Source organism: Berghia stephanieae, chromosome 9 (assembly GCF_034508935.2).
Source record: "Berghia stephanieae isolate SIO BIC M18660-M18661 chromosome 9, UCSD_Bste_1.3, whole genome shotgun sequence".
Classification (NCBI taxonomy): domain Eukaryota; kingdom Metazoa; phylum Mollusca; class Gastropoda; order Nudibranchia; family Aeolidiidae; genus Berghia; species Berghia stephanieae.
In genome coordinates this window covers 40,484,266-40,505,718 of record NC_088368.1, presented here as the reverse complement: position 1 = coordinate 40,505,718, position 21,453 = coordinate 40,484,266, and the positions used below count along the sequence as shown (strand labels likewise).

The window sequence follows — 21,453 nt, the reverse complement described above, 5'->3', positions numbered from 1 at the left end:
TTCGAGTGTATTATTACAAGACCACTTAGGCGCAAAACCAACATTTCATAATTGACCTTTGAGCTTTTATACAGCACAATATCCACTAACAACGCTCAAAGCGCTTTACAAGGGGCTCCCTGGTCAACAGTAACATTTAACATTCAGGACGGAACATGACGCCTGTTAGGCGATATAAATTTTTTTTGTGAACAGAGACAATGCTGTTAACGACCAGGTACTCGGTTTACACCTGAGTATGGTGAAAGAAAGTGAGTATAAAGAGTCCTTTCCAAGACTCAACTATGCACCGAACAAGGCTCGAACCCAGGACCTTCCAGACCACATGGCTGTCAATAAGTAATGTATTTATGTTTTAATTATTTTTTGTTGTCTGGCTAAAGAAAGGTCATGAGCTCCGTGTTTGGTATTTTTGTTGATTTTTAATTTTCGACGTTATAGTGAAAGGACGTGAGTAAAGACCCTTTTCCGAGTACTCGACTATGCGCCGCTCACAGTGGGGCTCGAACCCAGTACCTTTCGGTTTGAGTGTATTACTACAATACCACTTAGATGCAAAACCAACATTTTTCATTGAAGACACACTTACGTCCACAGCCTCGGGATATGCAGACACGCACAGACTCGGGGGCTCGTCGGCCGTCCTCCGCGGTAGCCGTTGGAAGAGTTCCTCTGTAATGTAGGGCATCATGGGATGCAAAAGCCGCAGTCCTTGGTCCAAGCAGGTGTACAGAACGTTTCTGCTGACGTGTTTGGCCCCTTCGTCGCTTCCATGGATGACAGGCTTGAGAACCTCCTGGAGAGACAAATCCATAAAAAGAAAATTTAAAAAAAAAAAAAAAAAGAAGGAAAAAAAATCCCCAAAAAACTGGAGTTTTTATATAGCGCAATGTCCACTAAATGTGCTCAAAGAGCTTTACAAAGGGTCCCTGACCAACAGCAACACGTAACATGTAGAACGACACATGATGTCTGTTAGGAGATATTAAACTTTTTCTAACAGAGACAACGCATTTTACACTTGAGTATGGTGAGAGAATGTGAGCAAATAGTCTTTTCCAAAGATTCAACTATGTGTCGAGCGAGGCTCAAACCCAGGACCTTCTGATCTGACAGCAAGTGTCATACCAGTAGACTAACTGCCCTTCCACTACGACATCATAGATACCGCCACCTAGGCATTCCACAAAGGAATATTGATAATCCATCAAACAAGATGTCTGATGTCAACAGGAATCACCCATGTTGTCCAATTGAGTAAATTGGGGGTTAATAATCTTGCCCAAGGAAAACAACGAAAAAGCCTGAAGCGGGGCTCGAACCCGGGATCTGCCGGATCACAGTGAAATGCCTTAACCACTCGGCCACTTCGCCAACATAAAATATGCTACAGAAAAGTTACACAATGTCCAGTGGAGACCTGCCAACTTGGAATTTTTAAGATTCGTAGTTTTCAGATGGAAGAAACAGAAGTCACTATAATTAATCTTACAAATTAATACTATACCCTTAACAGTAGTTTTCAGATGGAAGAAATAGAAGTAACTATAATTAACCTTACAAATTAATACTATACCCTTAACAGTAGTTTTCAGATGGAAGAAATAGAAGTCACTATAATTAACCTTACAAATTAATACTATACCCTTAACAGTAGTTTTCAGATGGAAGAAATAGAAGTCACTATAATTAACCTTACAAATTAATACTATACCCTTAGACCTTTTGAATAGATTCTTTCTGGCACCAAACTTTTCTTTTTAACACATTGAATACCACTCGACCACACAATCGCTTAGTTTCAAGTGTAAATGTTTTGTTTTTGTTTTTAAGGGTTTTACGGCGCTTACAACACATTTAGGTCATATCAGCGCCAGTAAAAAGGAAGAAAATGGGATAGAAAAAAGTTCTAGAATTACAATTAAAGCACAAAAGAGAAGGTAAGACAAAGGGGAATTGGTTCAAATAGGGAACAGGTGTAGATTCCAAAAGCACACTGTCAAAGTATTTAGTTTGAGATCACCTAAAAGTCTCATTCAGACACAAGCACAGGTCCCAACTAAGAGGAATACACTCAAATGTTTACCAATCATATAATATAATACATTAACTAAACATAATACAATGCATAACAGAGAGATGATTTACAAGGAAAAAAATATCATCTCCCAAAACTAAAACTATACATTCGACTATATCCCTCCCAGCCAAGGAACTCCGGCAAGGATCAGGACAAAACTAAGTAAACTCATTCCAAGACAATGACAGGAAAAAATTAATTGGAAAACGGGTATGGGGGATAGAAGACACAGTATGTACCTCCCTGCCCACTATGTGAGGTCAGGATCCGCACCCAGTAAGTGTAACTAATCTGGTTGCCTTGTTATATATCTTGTGAACAAAACTCACCAAGTACCAGTCGCACAATTCGTAGACCCAGAACTTGTGGATGGCCGTTGTAACAGTTGTGAAGTCGTAAGCCTCGAACCCTTGGTTTGACAACTCAACGGCTTGGGCCAACCGGCTCAATATCCACAGATCCATGGCCGACTCCTTGCCCGTTAATTGGAGGGTCGGGTTTGGTTTGAAGTCGGGACCAAAAGTGTGGAAGGAGAATTTGACAGCGTTCCATATCTTGTTACAGAAGAATCTGTAGCCTTCTACTCTCATTACATCTAAATTGATGTCTCTTCCTACAGAAATAAATTTAAAAAATAAAAAAAATCGTTCACTTATTTACCATACATATTTTCCATATACCATTTTATATAACGTAATGAACTAAAATGAATATAACAGCTTTAAAAGAGAACAAAATACCAAAAACAGAACATTTTGGGGTCAAAACCCTTCTTCAGCAAACTATAAAAACAATAAAAATAAAAACATTATTTACATCACTTAAAATCCAGACAGACAAACAGAGAAACATTCGGCACTGCAGTCCTAGACGTCGAAACTTCAAACTTGAGCTTTTATATAGCACAATATATCCACTAAACGTGCTCAAAGGGCTTTGAAAAAAGTCCCTGACCAAAAGCAACACTAAACATGTAGAATAAGTGCGAATAAGTGCAATTTATTTTTTCGACAGAGACAATGTTCTTCTTCTTCTTGTGGAAACCTCCAACATTGTGTCAAGGATCACTCCGCAGATTGTAGGGTACAACAATTTAAACTTGTTAAAACACTTCACATGCTAACAATAAAAAATACATAGACTGACGGACGGGTTGACAGCCAAGTACTCATTTTACACCTGAGTACGGTGAGAGAATGTGAGTAAAGAGCCTTTTCCAAGGACTCAACTATGCGCCGAGCGAAGCTTAAACCCAGGACGTTCGTATCTGAAAGCATGTCTCATACCACAAGACCACATAGCCGCTGTCCTCAAGTACTTCTCTGCCGTCTTCCTGGATTTTAAGCCATGTAATAATGTCTTTATTGGTTTTTGCTATTTGCTGAAGAAGGGTTTTGGGCCCAAAACATTTCATGTTTGGTATTTTATTCATTGGGCCCATGGAGCCGGAGTTTATCCCGGTTTCCATTCTAGGGCGTGAAACGGACAATAGCAATTGCTTGCTATCCTTTGGATGTTGGGATGCTAGTCTATCGCAAAGTACTATCTAACAGACTCAAACACTGCTGGGCGGTATTGGTGGGGGGGGGGGGGGGGGGGGGGTAAAAAAAATAATCATGGGGATATATCTTGATCCCTTTGCATGTGAAGCGAGTGCTCTACCAACTGAGCTATCGGGATGCCCCATACGGTTCTTGGAAAGAATGAGACTAATGTCTTTCAGACTGTCCAAACACAACAAACACAGAATGAGAGAAAAAAAAAAGAGAGAGAGAGAGAAAGAGGGAGTGAGGGAGAGAGAAAGGAAGAAAGAAGAGAGAGAGAGATAGAGAGAGAGAGAGGGGGTGGGAGGAGGGGAAAGAGGGAGGGAGGGGGGGGGGAGAGAGAGAGAGAGAGGGGGGGGGGAGGGAGTGAGGGAGAGAGAGAGGGGGCGAGGGGGAAAGAGGGGGAGACAGAGACAAAGAGAGTTTGTACACCAACCTTGTGCAGTATAAGCAACAAGAGCAAACCTCAAAGCATCCACTCCACATTCTGGAATGCCCTTAGGATAGTCGACTTTCTGGAAAGAAAAAAGTCATTTCATGTCTCCCAAAAACAATCTCAGACATGATGCCTGTTAGGTGAAATAATTGTATTTTTTTTTACGACAGAGACAGTGCTGTTAATGGATTTGTTTGCTTTTGTTTTTAAGGGTTTTTATGGCGCTTGCAACACATAAATTAGGTCATATCAGCGTCACTACAAAGAAATAAAATTGGATAGTGAAAAGATTCTAGATGTACAATTAAAAGGACTTGAGGAAAAAGTAAGACAAAGAGGAATGAATCAATTAGGGAACAGATATGCGGCTATGTGGTCTAGTGGTATGACACTCGCTTTCGGATCGGAAGATCCTGGGTTTGAGCCCCGCTCGGCGCAAAGTTGAGTCCTTGGAAAAGGCTCTTTACTCACATTCTCTCACCGTACTCAGGTGTAAAATGAATACCTGGACGTTAACAGCGTTGACTTTGTCCGAAAAATTGTAATATCGCCTAACAGGCGTCATGTCTCGTTCTACATGTTAAATGTTGCTGTTGACCTGGGGCCCCTTGTAAAGCGCTTTGAGCACATTTAGTGGATATTGCGCTATATGAAAAAAGCTCAAAACAGATGTAGATTCCAAGAGCACACTAAACAATCAATGTACTTAGTTTGAGATCACCTCAATGTCTCAACAGCACAATATCCCACTAAGAGGAATACACTCAAGTGTTTAGATTATACAATCAAAATAACAAATATAACAATGCATAACAGAGAGATGATTTACAAGGAAAAAAATATCATCTCCCAATACACTAAACTATGCATTTGACTGTTTCCCTCCCAGCCAAGCACTACGGCCGGGGAAGGGCAAAACCAAGTAATCTAATTCCAAAACAAAGACAGAAAGCAAATTGGAAAACAGACATAAGGAGAGAGAAGACACAGACACACATCCGGCCCACTATGGGATGTCAGGAACCCCATCCAGGCTGTTAATGGCCAGGTACTCATTTTACACATGAGTAAGGTGGGAGGGAGACTGTGAGTTATGAGCTTTTCCCAAGGAATCAACAAGGTGCCGCTCAGAATAGGACTCGAACTCTGGACCTTTCAGTCCAAAGGCGGCAGCAGCTTCTAATGGTGTCACACTACTTGGGTATAATGATCTAACCAGGCCACAAATTCATTGTCCCATTCGTGTACACCGTGAACCTGCCCGGAAGCAACGCAACGCTTGACTAGATGCTCTGCGGTCTTCGATTCTTTGCCACAACACTTACATATGGGACAGGTGGAAAGTCCTCGATGAAATAAAATAAAATATAATAAAATAATAATAATAATGGTATAGATTTATAGTGCGCCAAACATCCCTTCATCAGGAGGGCTCTGGGCGCATAACATAGATTAACTTAATCATGAAGCCCTAAAACAGTACACGAACAACGCTAATTATACACATAATGAAAAGAAAGCCTGTCGGAATAGGAATGTCTTCAATCGACGCTTGAATTTCTCTAGTGAAGACGAAGAAAATAAAGAATAAAGTAAATAAAATTCCCTTCATTCATCTCATAAGGGAAATTTGTCTCTAGGGTCAATTCCAAGGTAAGACTGGAATAACCCAGGCGTCAGCCGCAGTGCAGTGCCAAATTGAGCTAAGGCGAGGTGACTTGCTCAAGGCCATACAGCGCAGCGGCGGGTGATCGAACTCGATACCTTCCGGGTAGGAAGCAAAGACCGTACCGCTGAGCCATGCTGCCCACAGGCAGGTTATCAAGCGAAGTCGATTCGCCGCCACAGAAAATATAAAAGTACATAATAGAGAGATGATTTATAAGGAAAATACATCATCTTTCAAAACAGTAACTGTACATTTACCTATTTCCCTCCAAGCCAAGGCCTCTGGCCAGGGTCAGGGCAAAGCCAAGTAATCTCATTCCATGATAAAGACAGAAACCAAGTAGGAAAAAACATAGGGCATATAAGACACAGTGAGTGAATTGCCCTGCCAATGATTGCATAGTTGGTGTGTGCGACTATTCTATGGATCTTTTGGTACGACGGTATGAGTGTATTTACGATTTGCCAAGTGATATTGTAAAGAACTTTGAGGTTTCGGCAAATCGTGCAATAGAAGAGTATCATTATTATTCTATATCTACAGACCTGCCAAATTGAAAGCTTCAAATTTAGTAATTTTTAAGTCAATTTTTAGTAATTTGACAAGGAAATTAGTAATTTATGAAATTGTGTACAGGCAACCACACTTTGACATTGATGATCACTTCAACATTACATCGTCATGCTTATTCGCTATAGAAATGCATTATTATTACTATTATTATTATTATTATTATTATTATTATTATTATTATTATTATTATTATTATTATTATTATTATTATTATTATTATTTTTATTATTATTATTATTGTAGTTATAATTATTATCATTATTATTATTGTAGTTATTATTATTATTATTATTATTATTATTATTATTATTATTATTATTATCATTATTATTATTTAAGTATTACTAAGAATTTAAAATTCGTAAAACTCCATAAAATTTCGTATTTGGCCATGAAATTTGTCTAAAATTAGTAAAATAACGAAAAATTCGTAAGATTTGGCAGGTATATAACTATGGTCTTGTGGAATGACACTCGTCTATGGACTGGTAGGTTCGAGTCCCACTCTCAGCGGCGTAAGCTAAGTCCTAGGAAAAGGAAAACATTAAAGAGCGCATGGAAATCTCTGAATATGTACTATAGATGGAACGAAATTGTGGTCACTCAGCTTTCTTATTGTTTTTAGGCAGACCATTAGTGATAAGTACTCCTTAAATTATATCAATCAGACTATAAATGTTTATGGTTACACAAGAGTTTTATGTGCTGGCTTCTTTAATTTGGCTGGCAGGTGTTGTAAGTTCTCTACCTAAATGCAAGCATCCCTACAAATTTTCATATTTTATATTTATATATATATATATATAGCTCCCAAACAGCTCTAAACAACCTCCCTGATGATTCCAGGAATTCTGGATGAAACAACGCTGTTGGAGAATGTGTAAAAAAAACAAGGTGAGAATAAATAAATATATATATATATATATATATATATATATATATATATATATATACCTGTCCCTCTGTGGCTTTCACGAGCTCCTTGTCATCCAAGTTATACTGTTTGAGTTTTTCATTCAGATCCTAGACAGATCGACAAAAAAAAAACAACAACAAGAGATACTCTCAACATACATCATGTATTTGTAATGACTGACTTTTATTTTATAAAATTATTGTATGAATGATCAAAGGAAGAAAATCACATAATATTATCACTGAGTTAGTTTGTTATGAATTATGTCCCCTTAGAGAACATATTCTTTTATGTTAATTATATGGAACTGTGTATTCAGTCCACCGGAAATAAAATCATTAAAAAAGGACCAAATATCGTCTATACTTACCTTAATCATCGCTGACGACATTGAAAATGAACCTCTTATAGGCATCATCAGAAATAGACAGGTATAAAATTGATGGCGATTCAACGGCTTAATAATATCATTTACAAAGTTTTATCTATATAAATAAAAACAATATAGTCCTTAAAATAATGTAGAATCATCTTCCTTGCGGCTAACGCCGATATTGCCTACACCAAAAGTGTCCCAAGCCCGTAACTTTATAAATAAGGATAGGAGCCAAAAGAAAGAAAAAATAAATTGTGCGAGTACAAGTAGCTACAAAGCAGTCGTAAACCTCTCTCTCTCTCTATCTATTTATCTATCTATCTCTCTCTATCTCTAATCTCTCCCACATCCTCTCTCTCTCTCTCTCTTTCTGACGCTCCCTGAAGCATATTCAAGATCCTATAACAATAAAGTTGTTCTCTTTTCTTTTTTTTTTTGGGAGGGGGGGGGGGGGGGGGGGAAGAATTTGTTTTTTGTTTTGTTTTTGTTATTTTGTTTTTTGTTTTGGGTTTTTGTTGTTGGTTTTTGTTTTGTTTGTTTATTCGTCGGTTTTGGGTTGTTTTTTTTTTTTTTAAAGTTTCATATTGTTACGTACAAGAAATGCATAAGGCAATAACAACTGTGTTCTAAATTAAAAATAGTAATCTTAAAAGGGAGTACAAGTAAAATAAATTTTAAAAGTTAAAAGGCGATCAAACTTCTCGAGTCACCAAGAATGGTATCAACGTGTAGAAGAAATTTTTTTTCCAAGGGAGTACAAAAAATTGAGATATCGATATCCAGTATTGAGATCTATTTCAGGCGCCAGATTTCAAACAACTCTCAATCAAGACTTTTCAAGAGTAAATAAAACGCTGTAAATGATATTATTAAGCCGTTGAATTGCCATAAATTTTATGCCTGTCCATTTCTGTTGATGCCTATAATAGGCTCAGTAACAAATGTCGCCAGTATCGATTAAGGTAAGTATAGACGATAATTGGTCCTTTTTAAATATTTTTATTTCCGGTAGACTGAATACACAGCTGTGTTTTCAGTCCACTGGTGGACTGAAAACACAGTTCCTAATCATATTTGCTACCAATATTGTTAATTCAGAAAAGTGTTGGTAACAACAAGAGATAAGGGGGTAGGAAAGTGCCAGAAGACAATAGAGAATTTAAACATTTTCGCGGCGGTGATGGGGGTTTGAACCTGCGACTTTACTGGTATGACAACTCCACCTGGCCGGTGAGAGTGTGACTCTACCGTATGAACTATCCAACTCCACCTGGCCGGTGAGAGCGTGACTCTCCGGCCAGGCGGAGTTGTCGTACCAGGAAAGTCGCGGATTCAAACCCCCATCACCGCCGCAAAATTTTTTTCAATTCTCAATTGTCTTCTGGCACTTTCCTATATTGTTAAGTACATTGCCCTTGTCATTTGATAGTTGTTTCCCCTTTTGGGTATAAAGGAAAATGTTTTCAAAAGATAAAGTCCTCTAATGTGCTAACCTGGGTTCGAGCCTCGCTCAGCGCATAGTTGAGTCCTTGGAGAAGGCTCTTTACTCACATTCTCTCACCGTACTCAGGTGTAAAATGAGTACCTGGCCATTAACAGCGCTGTCTCTGTCTTGATTAAAAAATTGTAATTTCGCCTAACTGGCGGCTTGTCCCGTCCTACATGTTATGTGTTGCTCTGGCCAGGGACCCCTTGTAAAACGGTTTGAGGATGTTTAGTGGATATTGCGCTATATAAAAGGTAAATTTTTAAGCTCAATTTTTTCTGACCTCCAGTGAGACTTCAGTGTCATTTGATATCAAGAGCCATCAGACCATTCATGGAAAACATGACAATATTCATCTACACATGTCCATTGCCTTTTCATTATTCAAATTTGTCTTGTACTAGTAAATCACAAAATTTGAATGTTTTCTCTATGATTTAATTATTTGAAATAAATTTGTACAATAATCTAAGTATGTATTTTCTTACAAAGGAATGGGGGTGGCGTGAGTTAGAGTTAAGAGTTAGAGAGAGAGAGAGAGAGAGAGAGAGAGAGAGAGAGAGAGAGAGAGAGAGAGAGAGAGAGAGAGAGAGAGAGAGAGAGAGAGAGAGAGAGAGAGAGAGAGAGAGAGAAGAGAAAGAGAGAGAGAGAGAGAAGAGAGAAAGAAAGAGAGAGAGAGAGAGAGAGAGAGAGAGAGAGAGAGAGAGAGAGAGAGAGAGAGAGAGAGAGAGAGAGAGAGAGAGACACTTACAGGCAGACTAATGCCATGTATCATGTCCACTGGATCGATTATATTGCCCAAGGACTTGCTCATCTTTCTACCATGTGAATCCCTTATCAAGGCGTGGAGATAAACCTGCAACCAAGAAATTATCACAACAATACAATAATAATAATAATAACAATAATAATAATAATAACAATAATAATAATAATAATAATAATAATAATAATAATAATAATAATAATAATAATAATAATAATAATAATAATAATAATAATAATAATGATATTCTGAGTCTCCAACTCTCAGAAAAAAATAAAATAAAGAAAGAAAGAAAGAAAGAAATAGACAAATAAATGAATGAATGAATAAATAAATAAATAAATAAATAATTAATCAATTAATTCATTTAAAAAATAAAGTCTCAAACAGCCAAAAGACAAATATATATTTCAAAAGTTGTTCTAATAAAAACAACAAGACTTACATCTCGAAATGGCAGTTCTCCTAACAACGTTAGGCCCATCATTACCATCCTGGCTACCCAGAAGAACAAAATGTCGTGGCCTGTCTCCAGAAGATGGCCTGGGTAAAAATTGCTCAAATCTGCTGTCTGAAAAATCAAAAACCAAAAAAAAAAACAAAAAAAAACCCCACTCAAAATTTATGATTCTTACTTACTTACTTACTTCCTTATCCGAACCAGCGACCACCTGAGCTCTAGCCCTTCAGTCTTGTGTCATGATGTAGAAGTTAGACGTCTTTTGTAGAAATTTATGATTCAAGTGTTGAAAAACATTTGAATTCAATTTCTATTGTCTTAACTCACTCAACCCTAACACCGACTATATCCGTTGTTTACCCGGATTACTTTCACCCCATGCCTATTTATTACATTTTTCTGAGACAAATTATAGGCGTAGTATCAAAGCTAATGTATTTACTTTTTACATGTCAATGATAGTTGAATAAAACTATCTATGTACATGCTCATTTTGAATACATTTTTTTTTTCCAATTTTGAAAAGTAGCAAAAGTCTCTAGGATTGATTGAGTTAATATACAATACATTTTTCGGATTCAAAAGAGAACTGCATGGAGCATTTCATTTGGCCACGGAGAGATATTTTCCGCATTCCGTAACTTATATATATTGCTCACTTATCGTAGAATTCTTTCTCCAATGTTAAGACGAGAAAATGGTTCATATAAATCTAAAGAAATTGATTGTATTCATAATAATGAGAGAAATCATTAATTGGTATCTATTCAATGCAAGTACTCCAACCTCATTGTAATACTCGCTAACCGGAAGGTTGACACACAACCCACGTGCTAAAAATGATGACGTCTGTTTTGGAAAGGATTTGATGAAATATATTTGAATTTTTGGATAAAATCATCACGATGTCTAATCAATCTCATAATACACGCAAGCCATCTTCATGACGATCATAAACAACATGCAAAATTTGGTGACAATTATTGGTCCAGTGGTTTCAGAGCCTTTGTGCTAAAACTAAAAATCCAATTTCTAAAATATACCATAAGATCAATTTTGTGCGGCGATGTGATCTAGTGGTATGACACTCGCTTCGGATCGGAAGGACCTGGGTTCGAGACTCACTTGGCGCATAGTTGAGTCATTGGATCAGGCACTTTACTCACATTCTCTCACCATATTCGGGTGTAATTCGAGTATCTGGCCGTTAACAGCATTGTCTCTGTCCGAAACAATTGTAATATCGCCTAATAGGCATCATGTCCCGTCCTACATGTTAAGTGTTGCTGTTGGCTAGGGACCCCTTGTAAAACGCTTTGAGCATGTTTAGTGGATATTGCTCTATATAAAAGCTCCATTAGAATTATAACTTTAGTAAATTGCAAAATAAATCAAAATAATTAATTAAATAAATAAATAAATAAATAAATAAATAAATAAATAAATAAATAAATGAATACATAAATAAATAAATAAAATAAATAGATAAATAAATATAGTACCTAAAATCATTTCTAATAAATAGTCAAAGCCTCGAATAAATTTGTTTTCAAAATATTGCTTAAATTAAAGAAGACATTTAATTTACCTTGTCTGGCCATCCAAATACAGAGAACGGGAAAAGACCGGAGGAGAACCACGTATCCAGTACATCTTCATCTGAGCAACAAAGAGAAACAAATACAATTTGTGGGGGAAAATGAGATGAATAAATCATGGCTCTAATTTAAACATCTGTCTTTGGGGGTGGGGGGGGGGGGGGGGGGGGGGGGGGGGGGGGGGGAGTGAGGTGAATAAATCATGGCTCTAATTTAAACATCTGTATTTCGTCATCTCCGTACAAAAAATGTCCTATGGATGAATAAAGTATTAATATTATTATTATTATTATTATTATTATTATTATTATTATTATTATTATTATTATTATTATTATTATTATTATTATTATTGTTATTATTATTATGAAGTCAATGTGTATTTATTTACAAGTCTGATTACCCTAATTGTTATGGGCTCATTGTTGTAACGGAAATGGAAATACTCCCAAACCATCGCAAAATAGTGTCCATTACAATTGATAATAATAATAATAATAAAATAATAATAATAATAATAATAATAATAATAATAATAATAATAATAATAATAATAATAATAATAATAATAAATCTTTATTGTCCTCAAAAAGTGGCAATCTGTCATTTGGTTACACATTTATAACAATACAATATTGACATAGACACACTCACACAGATGCACACTAGTAACATAGTAGTCATCGAAAAAAAAAAAAAAACGGCATCAACAACATCATCATCATCATCATCACCATTTTCATCATCATCATCATCACACAACAATTATTTTTTGAATATATTTGAAGGATTAGTTTGGCTCAGCGGTACGGTCTTTGCTTTGTACCCGAAAGGTACCGAGTTCGATCACCCACCACGCCACTGCGCTGTGTGGCCTGTAGCAAGGCACCTCGCCCTAGCTCACTTTGCGCGCCGCCCTGCAGTTGACACCTGGGTTATTCCAGTATTCCCTTGGAATAGACCGTAGAGACAAATTTCCCCTATGGGATGAACAAAAGGAATTTCATATATTTTATTAATTTCTGGCCAAATTTTAAAACAGAGAGTTTAGCACTTAATGGATTAAAATGTAAAGTCTGATCATTATTTTCACTATCACCTCTGGACAAAGAGATTTTGCTGGGATCAACTCCGAATTTGGTCGCCGCTTTCTGCCTGGCCTCCTCTTCGGTCCGACCACTGACCCATCTGTCAATCGATTCTTCCTGTAAAGGGAGATAAAAATTGGAAAGAAAAGTTACTATTTCAGGGTTGAACAGGAGTCGTACGTCTTACCTTTAAATGAAAATGATAAATAAGGGAAGCTGAACAAATCTTGAAGTCAGAAAGAAGATAACAACTCGATTATGGTTAACATGTGAAAAAAGTGAGTATGAAACTGTTTTAAACATAGCAAGAGAGAAAAATACAAGAAAAAAAAAGGAAAAAGAAAAAATCCCAACAAATCAGGCCACCTTGACTGGGGTATCGAACCTCAGTCCTCCTCCTGCTTTCGACTCAGACATGCTACCATTAGACCAAAGAGGTTATGCGATCTTTTATTTATTTTTTCTTGCTTTGTTTCATACAAATTTTTCCATATGTTTAACTTACACCAGCTCCTGTTCCCTAATTTCTCAATTAGGTAAACATGTGATAATTTTTTTATTTGTTGATGATGTTGATGATGATGATGATGATGATGATGATGATGATGATGATGATGATGATAATGATGATAAATGGAATGATGATGATGATGATGATGACATCAACAATGAGGATGACGATGATGATGATGATGATGATGATGATGATGATGATGATGATGATGATGATGATGATGATGATGATGATGATGATGGTGATGATGAAGACGTTGATGACAACGATGATGATGATGATGATGATGATGATGATGATGATGATGATGATGATGATGATGATGACGACGTTGATGACAACAATGATGATGATGATGATTATAATAAATGGGATGATGATGATGATTATAATAAATGGGATGATGATGATGATGACATCAACGAAGATGATGATGATGACATCAACAATGAGGATGACATTGACGATGATGATGATGACAATGACAATGACGATGATGATGATGATGATAGAAAAACGATCCCTGACTGACCTGATTCTCACCCAGTCCTTCAATTCCCACATAGTATGCCGGGACACGATGACCCCACCATAGCTGTCTCGATATACACCAGTCTCTGGTAACAAACATTTTAATCAAACAATCTGGTAGTCTATATATAATAAAATAATCTGGTAACATTAAATAATATAATCTGGTAATATAAAATAAAATAATCTGGTAACATTAAATAATATAATCTGGTAATATAAAATAAAATAATCTGGTAATATAAAATAATATAATCTGGTAATATAAAATAATATAATCTGGTAATATAAAATAAAATAATCTGGTAACATTAAATAATATAATCTGGTAATATAAAATAAAATAATCTGGTAACATTGATAATATAATCTGGTAATATAAAATTAATCTGGTAACATTAAATAATATAATCTGGTAATATAAAATAATATAATCTGGTTATATAGAATAATATAATCTGGTAATATAAAATAAAATAATCTGATAACATTGAATAATATAATCTGGTAGCATAAAACTTGAGCTTTTATATAGCGCAATATCCACTAAGCATGCTCAAAGCACTTTACAATGGGTCCCTAGCCAACAGCAACACTTAGCACCTACGACAGAATGTAAAATCCTTTATTTTCATGCAATGTGTCGATACCTTTCTCTTGATATGTTTGTTTTTAAGGGTTTTACGGTGCTTGCGACACATTTAGGTCATATCAGCGCCATTTTCTTGATATAATAGTATTACTGTTCCCACCATAATAGAAGTTGGTTTCAACAATTAAGTTTACGAAGTGTCCCAGTGTAGGCAGTAATATACTTTTCCATGTTGATTCATATGAATTTCTTCGTTGATTCACTTGAATTATACTTTTGCTGCCATACCGTGTTTTTGGACTGTCCCCATCATATGAGGCCTCTCCATTCTCACTCTTTCATTAGTATTTTACGATCACCGGCTTCAGGCAGCCCCTACCGTTTTCGACAAGATAGATCAACTTTTGAATAACTTGAGTTTAGAGCTTGAGCGTTTCTTTTAATATTGCACAAGACAAACTAAGCGTGTTCAAAATGCTTTACAAGGGGTCCCCAGCTAACAGCAACACTTAACAGGTACAACAAGACATGGCGCATTACAATTTTTCGAACACAGACCTTTCGTTCCGAAATCAAGTATCACTAAACCACTAAACCACAAAACTGCACGATTAAACACTCCTAAACGAATGGTAACAAATCTTAAAATTTCATTTCTTCTCCGCAGTGAAGACTTCCAATACACCCGCCCCCAAACTGAAATAAACACAAAGTGTGACCTCACCTGGAATTCTCAAGCCACGAGTACCAAGTCTGTATAAACATATCTGGCAAGATGTTTAGCTGCCCCTCTCGAACAACCTTGACAGAACGGGCACACATTTCTTTGACATCTACGTACCACTGGGGCTTGGGCAAAGGTTCGATAACGTCCTTTGAACGACTTAAAAATAAAATATAAAAACAAAAATCAACTCCTACCTATAAATTTGTTTTTGTTTTTAAGGGATTTACATGCTTGCAACACATTCAGGTCATAGCGCAGTAAATAGGAAGAAAATGGGATAGTAAAAAAGTCTAGAATTACAATTAAAGCACCCATGAAAAGGTAAGAAAAGGGGGAATTGGTTCAAATAGGAAACAGATGTAGATTCCAAGAGCACACTATCAAAGTACTTAGTTTGAGATCATCTAAAAGTCTCACCCAGACACCATCACAAGATCCCACAAAGAGGAATACACTCAAATGTTTACAAATCATATGTTAAAAATAAAAAAAATAACATACATATTAGAGAGATGATTTACAAGGAAAAAAATATCATCTCCCAAAACTATAACTCAGAAATGTAATTTTTTTTTTTAAAGGAGGAAATTCATCCTCTAACTCCAAAATCGCGGATATCCGCGGATCCGAGGAAAACCATCAGCACTGATAACTATACATTTGACTGTTTCCCTCCAAGCCAAGGACTCCAGGGTCAGGACAAAAACTAAGTAACCTCATTCCAAGACAAAGACAGAAAGTTATTTTAAAAACACATATATATGGGGATAGAAGACACAGTAAGTGCCTCTCTGCCCACTATGGGAGGTCAGGAACACCACCCAGGTACCCATGAATCTGGAGTTTATCACAATTTCTGTAGAATTGCACAAATAGCAACAATGACTTAGTTCTAAAACAAAGATTCAATTTTCAAAAATAGAATTTGGACAATATAGTTATAGATGAAAGTGACCTCAACAACTGTGAACTTTGACCTTACCTGCAAGTGGGTACCACCATAGGATTGTCTTTGGTATCTCTGTACAGACCCAGATCTTTCAAGGCCTGGAGAACAGCTTGACGAGCATCAAACCGTTTCATGCCCTACGGTAGAAAAGAGTAATTTTCCATCATAATAATAATAATAATAATAATATAATAATAATAATAATAATAATAATAATAATAATATAATAATAATAATAATAATAATAATAGAAGAAGAGGAGGAGAAGTGAGGAGGAGGAGGAGGAGGAGGGGAGGAGGAGGAGGAGGAGGGAGGAGGGAGGAGGAGGAGGAGGAGGAGGAACAGGAGGAGAAGAAGTAGGAGGAGGAGGAGGAGGAGGAGGAGGAGGAGGAGGAGGAGGGGGGGAGGGGGAGGAGGAAGAGGAGGAGGAGGAGGAGGAGGAGGAGGAGGAGGAGGAGGAGGAGGAGGAGAGGAGGAGGAGGAGGAGGAGGAAGGAGAGAGGAAGGAAGAAAGAGAGAGGAGGAGGAGAGAAGAAGAAGAGAAGAAGAAGAGGAAGAGGACAACTTGATAGTGCAGTATCCAGTAAATGTGCTCAAAGCGCTTTAACAGTGGCCCAGGCCAACAGAAACACATAACATGTAGGGTGAGACATGACGCTCGCTTGTTAGGTGGTATTACGATTATTTCCACGATCCCGGTACTCATTTTATACCTGAATACAGAGAGAGAATGTGAGTAAGAAGCCTTTTCCAAAGACTATGCACTGCTCAGAGTGGAACTGGAACATTGGACCTTCCATTCATACCACTAGACCTAAAAAATTAAATCGAGCTCTTATATAGCGCAATATCCACTAAATGTGCTCAAAGCGCTTTACAAGGGGTCCTGGTCAACAGCAACATATAACATGTAGGACGAGACATGACGCCTGTTAGGCAATATTACAATTTTTCGAACAAAGACAACGCTGTTAACGGCCAGGTACTCATTTTACACCTGAGTACGGTGACAGAATGTGAGTAAAGAGCCTTTTCCAAGGACTCAACTATGTGCCGAGGCGCGAGGCTCGAACCCAGGACCTTCCGATCCGAAAGCGAGTGTCATACCACTAGACCACATACCCGCACGAAAATGCACTCTTCAAACTCTTTTGGGGGGAAAGAGCCAAAAACTATAGCAATACAGCAATTCTTTTTTAATTATTAAAGTCACAGAGCAAAATTAATTTGATAGCCAAAAAGCGATGGATGGGATTGTCTAATGACTATATGAAAGTACAACTCAAAGAAATCCGCTTGAAAATGTCACCAAAAAAAAAAAAAAAAAACAGAACAAAAGCTACAATTTTAGGATTGATCAAATGGTTATCAGTCGTTAGGCCAAACAGGGGCAAAGAATGCTTATAAAGGGGAGATGAGTTTAATACAGATTATATTCCCTCCTTTTGTTCCAACACAAAGAATAACATGATCAGTGACAGGGAGTTAAAAAAGGAGGAAACTTTTTAACATTTGCTTTTTCATTGGTGTTGGGTTATTCCGATCGCTTACAAATTAACTTAATTTCTAGAGAAAGAAAAAAATTATATTTAAAAAAAAAAAAAAATCTAAAACAAACAAAAAAATCGTTTAAAAAAAAAAAAAAAAAAAAAAAATCTAAAAAAATAAATAATTTGAAAAAATAATAAAAGTAAAAGAAACTCAAGGGGTGAGAAAAAGTGACCACTTACGACAAACTGTCCACAATCACCAGTGATGAATCCTTTGTTGTCCATGATGGTAATAGACGGTAGATTGTGTCTCTTGCCAACTTCGTAGTCGTTCTGGTCATGGGCTGGGGTGATCTTTACAGCGCCTGGAAATAGCACCAAGATTAGGATATGTCTTTTTTTTTTAAATGAGCTTTTATATAGCGCAATATCCACAAAGCAATGCGCCGCTCAGGACTCGAACCCAGGACCTTCCGATCCGAAAGTGAGTGTTGTACCACAAGACCACAAAGCCGCAAAAACTCAGGCTCTGTTGCTCTAAAGGGCTACTTTAATAACTCATGCACTATGGTAGAAATCAAATAGCAATGTGAAATTGAATAAAAAGCTTCAATCTAATAAACGAAATAATGCTGCCAGATTGGTCTTTCGAGAGTAGAGGCTTGACTCTGCCACACCCGTCCTTCGAAGACGACACTGGCTGCCTGTTGATAAAAGGGTCAAATTCAAAGCATGTGTCTTTGTTTTTTGCTGCCTGGAATACATTGACCCCCCCCCCCCCCCCCCCCCCCCCCCCTTATGCCCTATGGTACAGAACTCCGAAAGAAATATGACAACCCATTCCTCCAATGACACCACCAATTTGGCTATCCACGCATTCTTACAAAGGTGGGAAACAAGGTCCTTATCTCATTTTGGTCCTTCTGTATGGAACACTATGCCACAGAGCATCCAGGAATCCAAATCATTGTCTGTGTTCAAGAAATCCTTAAAACATTTCGTTTTTTGATGACATGTACTTTCTTTGATATTATTTTGTGTTGATGTAAAGCGCCAAGAGCCTCATGGGAGAATACTGTGCACTCTATAAGTCTATTATTATCATTTATTATTATTATTATTATTATTATTATTATTATTATTATTATTATTATTATTATTATTATTATTATTATTACTATTATTATCATCATCATCATCATCATCATCATCATTATTATTATTATTATTATTATCATCATCATTATCATCATTATCATTATCAATATCATCATCATCATCATCATCATTATTATTATTATTATTATTATTATTATTATTATTATTATTATTATTATTATCATTATTATTATTATTATTATTATTATCATTATTATCATAATGGGGGTGTTAACAACGCCATTCTCAGATATCTCATTCATCTTTAGTGTCTTATTCATTCGTGTTTTGTTAATCAAGGGGAAACCCGAAATGTCAACATTATCTGTTTTTGCTTATTAAATAGAAGCTTCCATACAATTTCCTATTGCTATCAAATTCAGAAGGCAATCTAAATGTAAAAAATGAGTGTAAAATGCCGGAACCAACTTTTCCTTTGATTTAAAACAAAATTTGTAAACTGCCATTTTCAACGCATGCATTCCAAAAAATATAATATTATCTACATCTTCAAAATCTGTCCAAAAAAAAAAAAAAAATATTACTGTTCCGAATTCCGGTCTACAAAGTCATCCAAAACAATGGGCATTTTGCGAGTGGGCGCGAAAGGATGCTTGACAAACTTGCCGTGGAGATGTTTGTACCGTTCGTCATCGGGGTGGACAGCGACAGCTGTGTCTCCCAACATCGTCTCAATACGGGTTGTGGCAACGATGATCTCCTCATCTAAAGACATTTTATAAAAATTTAATAGAGCTTTTATATAGCGCAATATCAACTAAACGTGCTCAAAGCGTTTTACAAGGGGTCCCTGGCCAACAGCAACACATACCATGTAGGACGAGACACGACGCCTGTTAGGCGATATTATAATTTTTTTCAGATAGAGACAACGCTGTTAACGGTCAGGTACTCATTTTACACCGAGTACGGTGAGAGAATATGAGTAAAGAGACTTTTCCAAGGACTTAACTATGCGCCGAGCGAGGTTCGAACCCAGGACCTTCCGATCCAAAAACGAGTGTCATACCACAAGACCACATTTTTTCAAAAAAGATATTTGCATGGGAGAATATCAGATCTATGTAAGAACCATTATTTTCTAGTCGTCTGTGCCAGAGGCTGATCCTCAAAAAAAAAAAAAAAGAGTCCGTCAGAACCATTAGGCCATGGAGTGGGTGTTAATCCCAGTTAATAATAATAATAATAATAATAATAATAATAATAATAATAATAATAATAATAATAATAATAATAATAATAACAATAATAATAATGATAATAATAACAATAACAATAAAATAACAACAATAAAAAATAATAATAAAATTAATAATAATTAATAATAATAAACATTAAGGTTATATCAGCGCCAGTAAAAAGGAAGAAAATGGGATAGTAAAAAGTTCTAGAATTACAATTAAAGCACCAAGAGAAAGTAAGACAAAGGGGAACTGGGAACAAATAGGGATCAGATGTAGATTCCAAGAGCATACCATCAATGTACTTAATTTGAGATCACCTAAAAGTCTCATCCAGACACAAGCACAGGCCCCAACTAAGAGGAATACACTCAAATGTTTACCAATCATATAATATAATATGCAAGATATGAAGTGAGTAGAAAAGTGCAGAAGACAATAGAGAATAAAAAATTTTTTCGCGGCGGTGGTGGGGTTTGAACCTGCGACCTTATTGGTACGACAACTCTCTATTGTCTTCTGGCACTTTTCTACTCACTTCATATCTTGTTGTTACCAACATAAGTGCCTGCTCCACTCACTTTTCTGAATTAAAAATTCACCCCATACACCGGAGCATACTCAATGTCTCAATCGTTTCTATGTTATATGTTTGTGATGAGAATATTGGCTATTAAGCTTAACTGCTGGTCAAAATTATTTCGCGATGGTGGTGAACGAATCGGCGATCTCAAGAAGTGGGTGAGAGAGGGATCTAGAAATGACTTTGGGTTTGAAACGAATATTTTTTGTGTTCGTGGATAGCTCACACGGTAGAGCCACGCTCTTACCTGCCAGGCGGAGTTGTCGTACCAATAAGGTCGCAGGTTCAAACCCCACACCGCCGCGAAAAAAATTTTTATTCTCTATTGTCTTCTGGCACTTTTCTACTCACTTCATATCTTGTTGTTACCAACATAAGTGCCTGCTCCACTCACTTTTCTGAATTAAAAATTCACCCCATACACCGGAGCATACTCAATGTCTCAATCGTTTCTATGTTATATGTTTGTGATGAGAATATTGGCTATTAAGCTTAACTGCTGGTCAAAATTATTTCGCGATGGTGGTGAACGAATCGGCGATCTCAAGAAGTGGGTGAGAGAGGGATCTAGAAATGACTTTGGGTTTGAAACGAATATTTTTGTGTTCGTGGATAGCTCACACGGTAGAGCCACGCTCTTACCTGCCAGGCGGAGTTGTCGTACCAATAAGGTCGCAGGTTCAAACCCCACCACCGCCGCGAAAAAAATTTTTATT

At 36.7% G+C, this 21,453-nt stretch overlaps 1 protein-coding gene across 1 annotated transcript in view; it reads right to left on the bottom strand.

Moving 5' to 3' along the window:
• LOC144980247 (valine--tRNA ligase-like) overlaps positions 1 to 21,453 on the bottom strand; it is a 78,750-nt gene that overhangs the window by 11,522 nt on the left and 45,775 nt on the right. Inside the window, exons 11-22 of the mRNA XM_078927870.1 lie at positions 18,035 to 18,159; positions 16,339 to 16,442; positions 15,354 to 15,512; positions 14,039 to 14,123; positions 13,004 to 13,109; positions 11,895 to 11,965; positions 10,292 to 10,417; positions 9,832 to 9,936; positions 7,257 to 7,325; positions 4,061 to 4,139; positions 2,410 to 2,693; positions 590 to 796 (exon numbers count right to left, since the gene is read on the bottom strand). Coding sequence (XP_078783996.1) covers positions 590 to 796; positions 2,410 to 2,693; positions 4,061 to 4,139; positions 7,257 to 7,325; positions 9,832 to 9,936; positions 10,292 to 10,417; positions 11,895 to 11,965; positions 13,004 to 13,109; positions 14,039 to 14,123; positions 15,354 to 15,512; positions 16,339 to 16,442; positions 18,035 to 18,159 — 1,520 coding nt within the window. The remainder of the gene's footprint in view (positions 1 to 589; positions 797 to 2,409; positions 2,694 to 4,060; positions 4,140 to 7,256; positions 7,326 to 9,831; positions 9,937 to 10,291; positions 10,418 to 11,894; positions 11,966 to 13,003; positions 13,110 to 14,038; positions 14,124 to 15,353; positions 15,513 to 16,338; positions 16,443 to 18,034; positions 18,160 to 21,453) is intronic.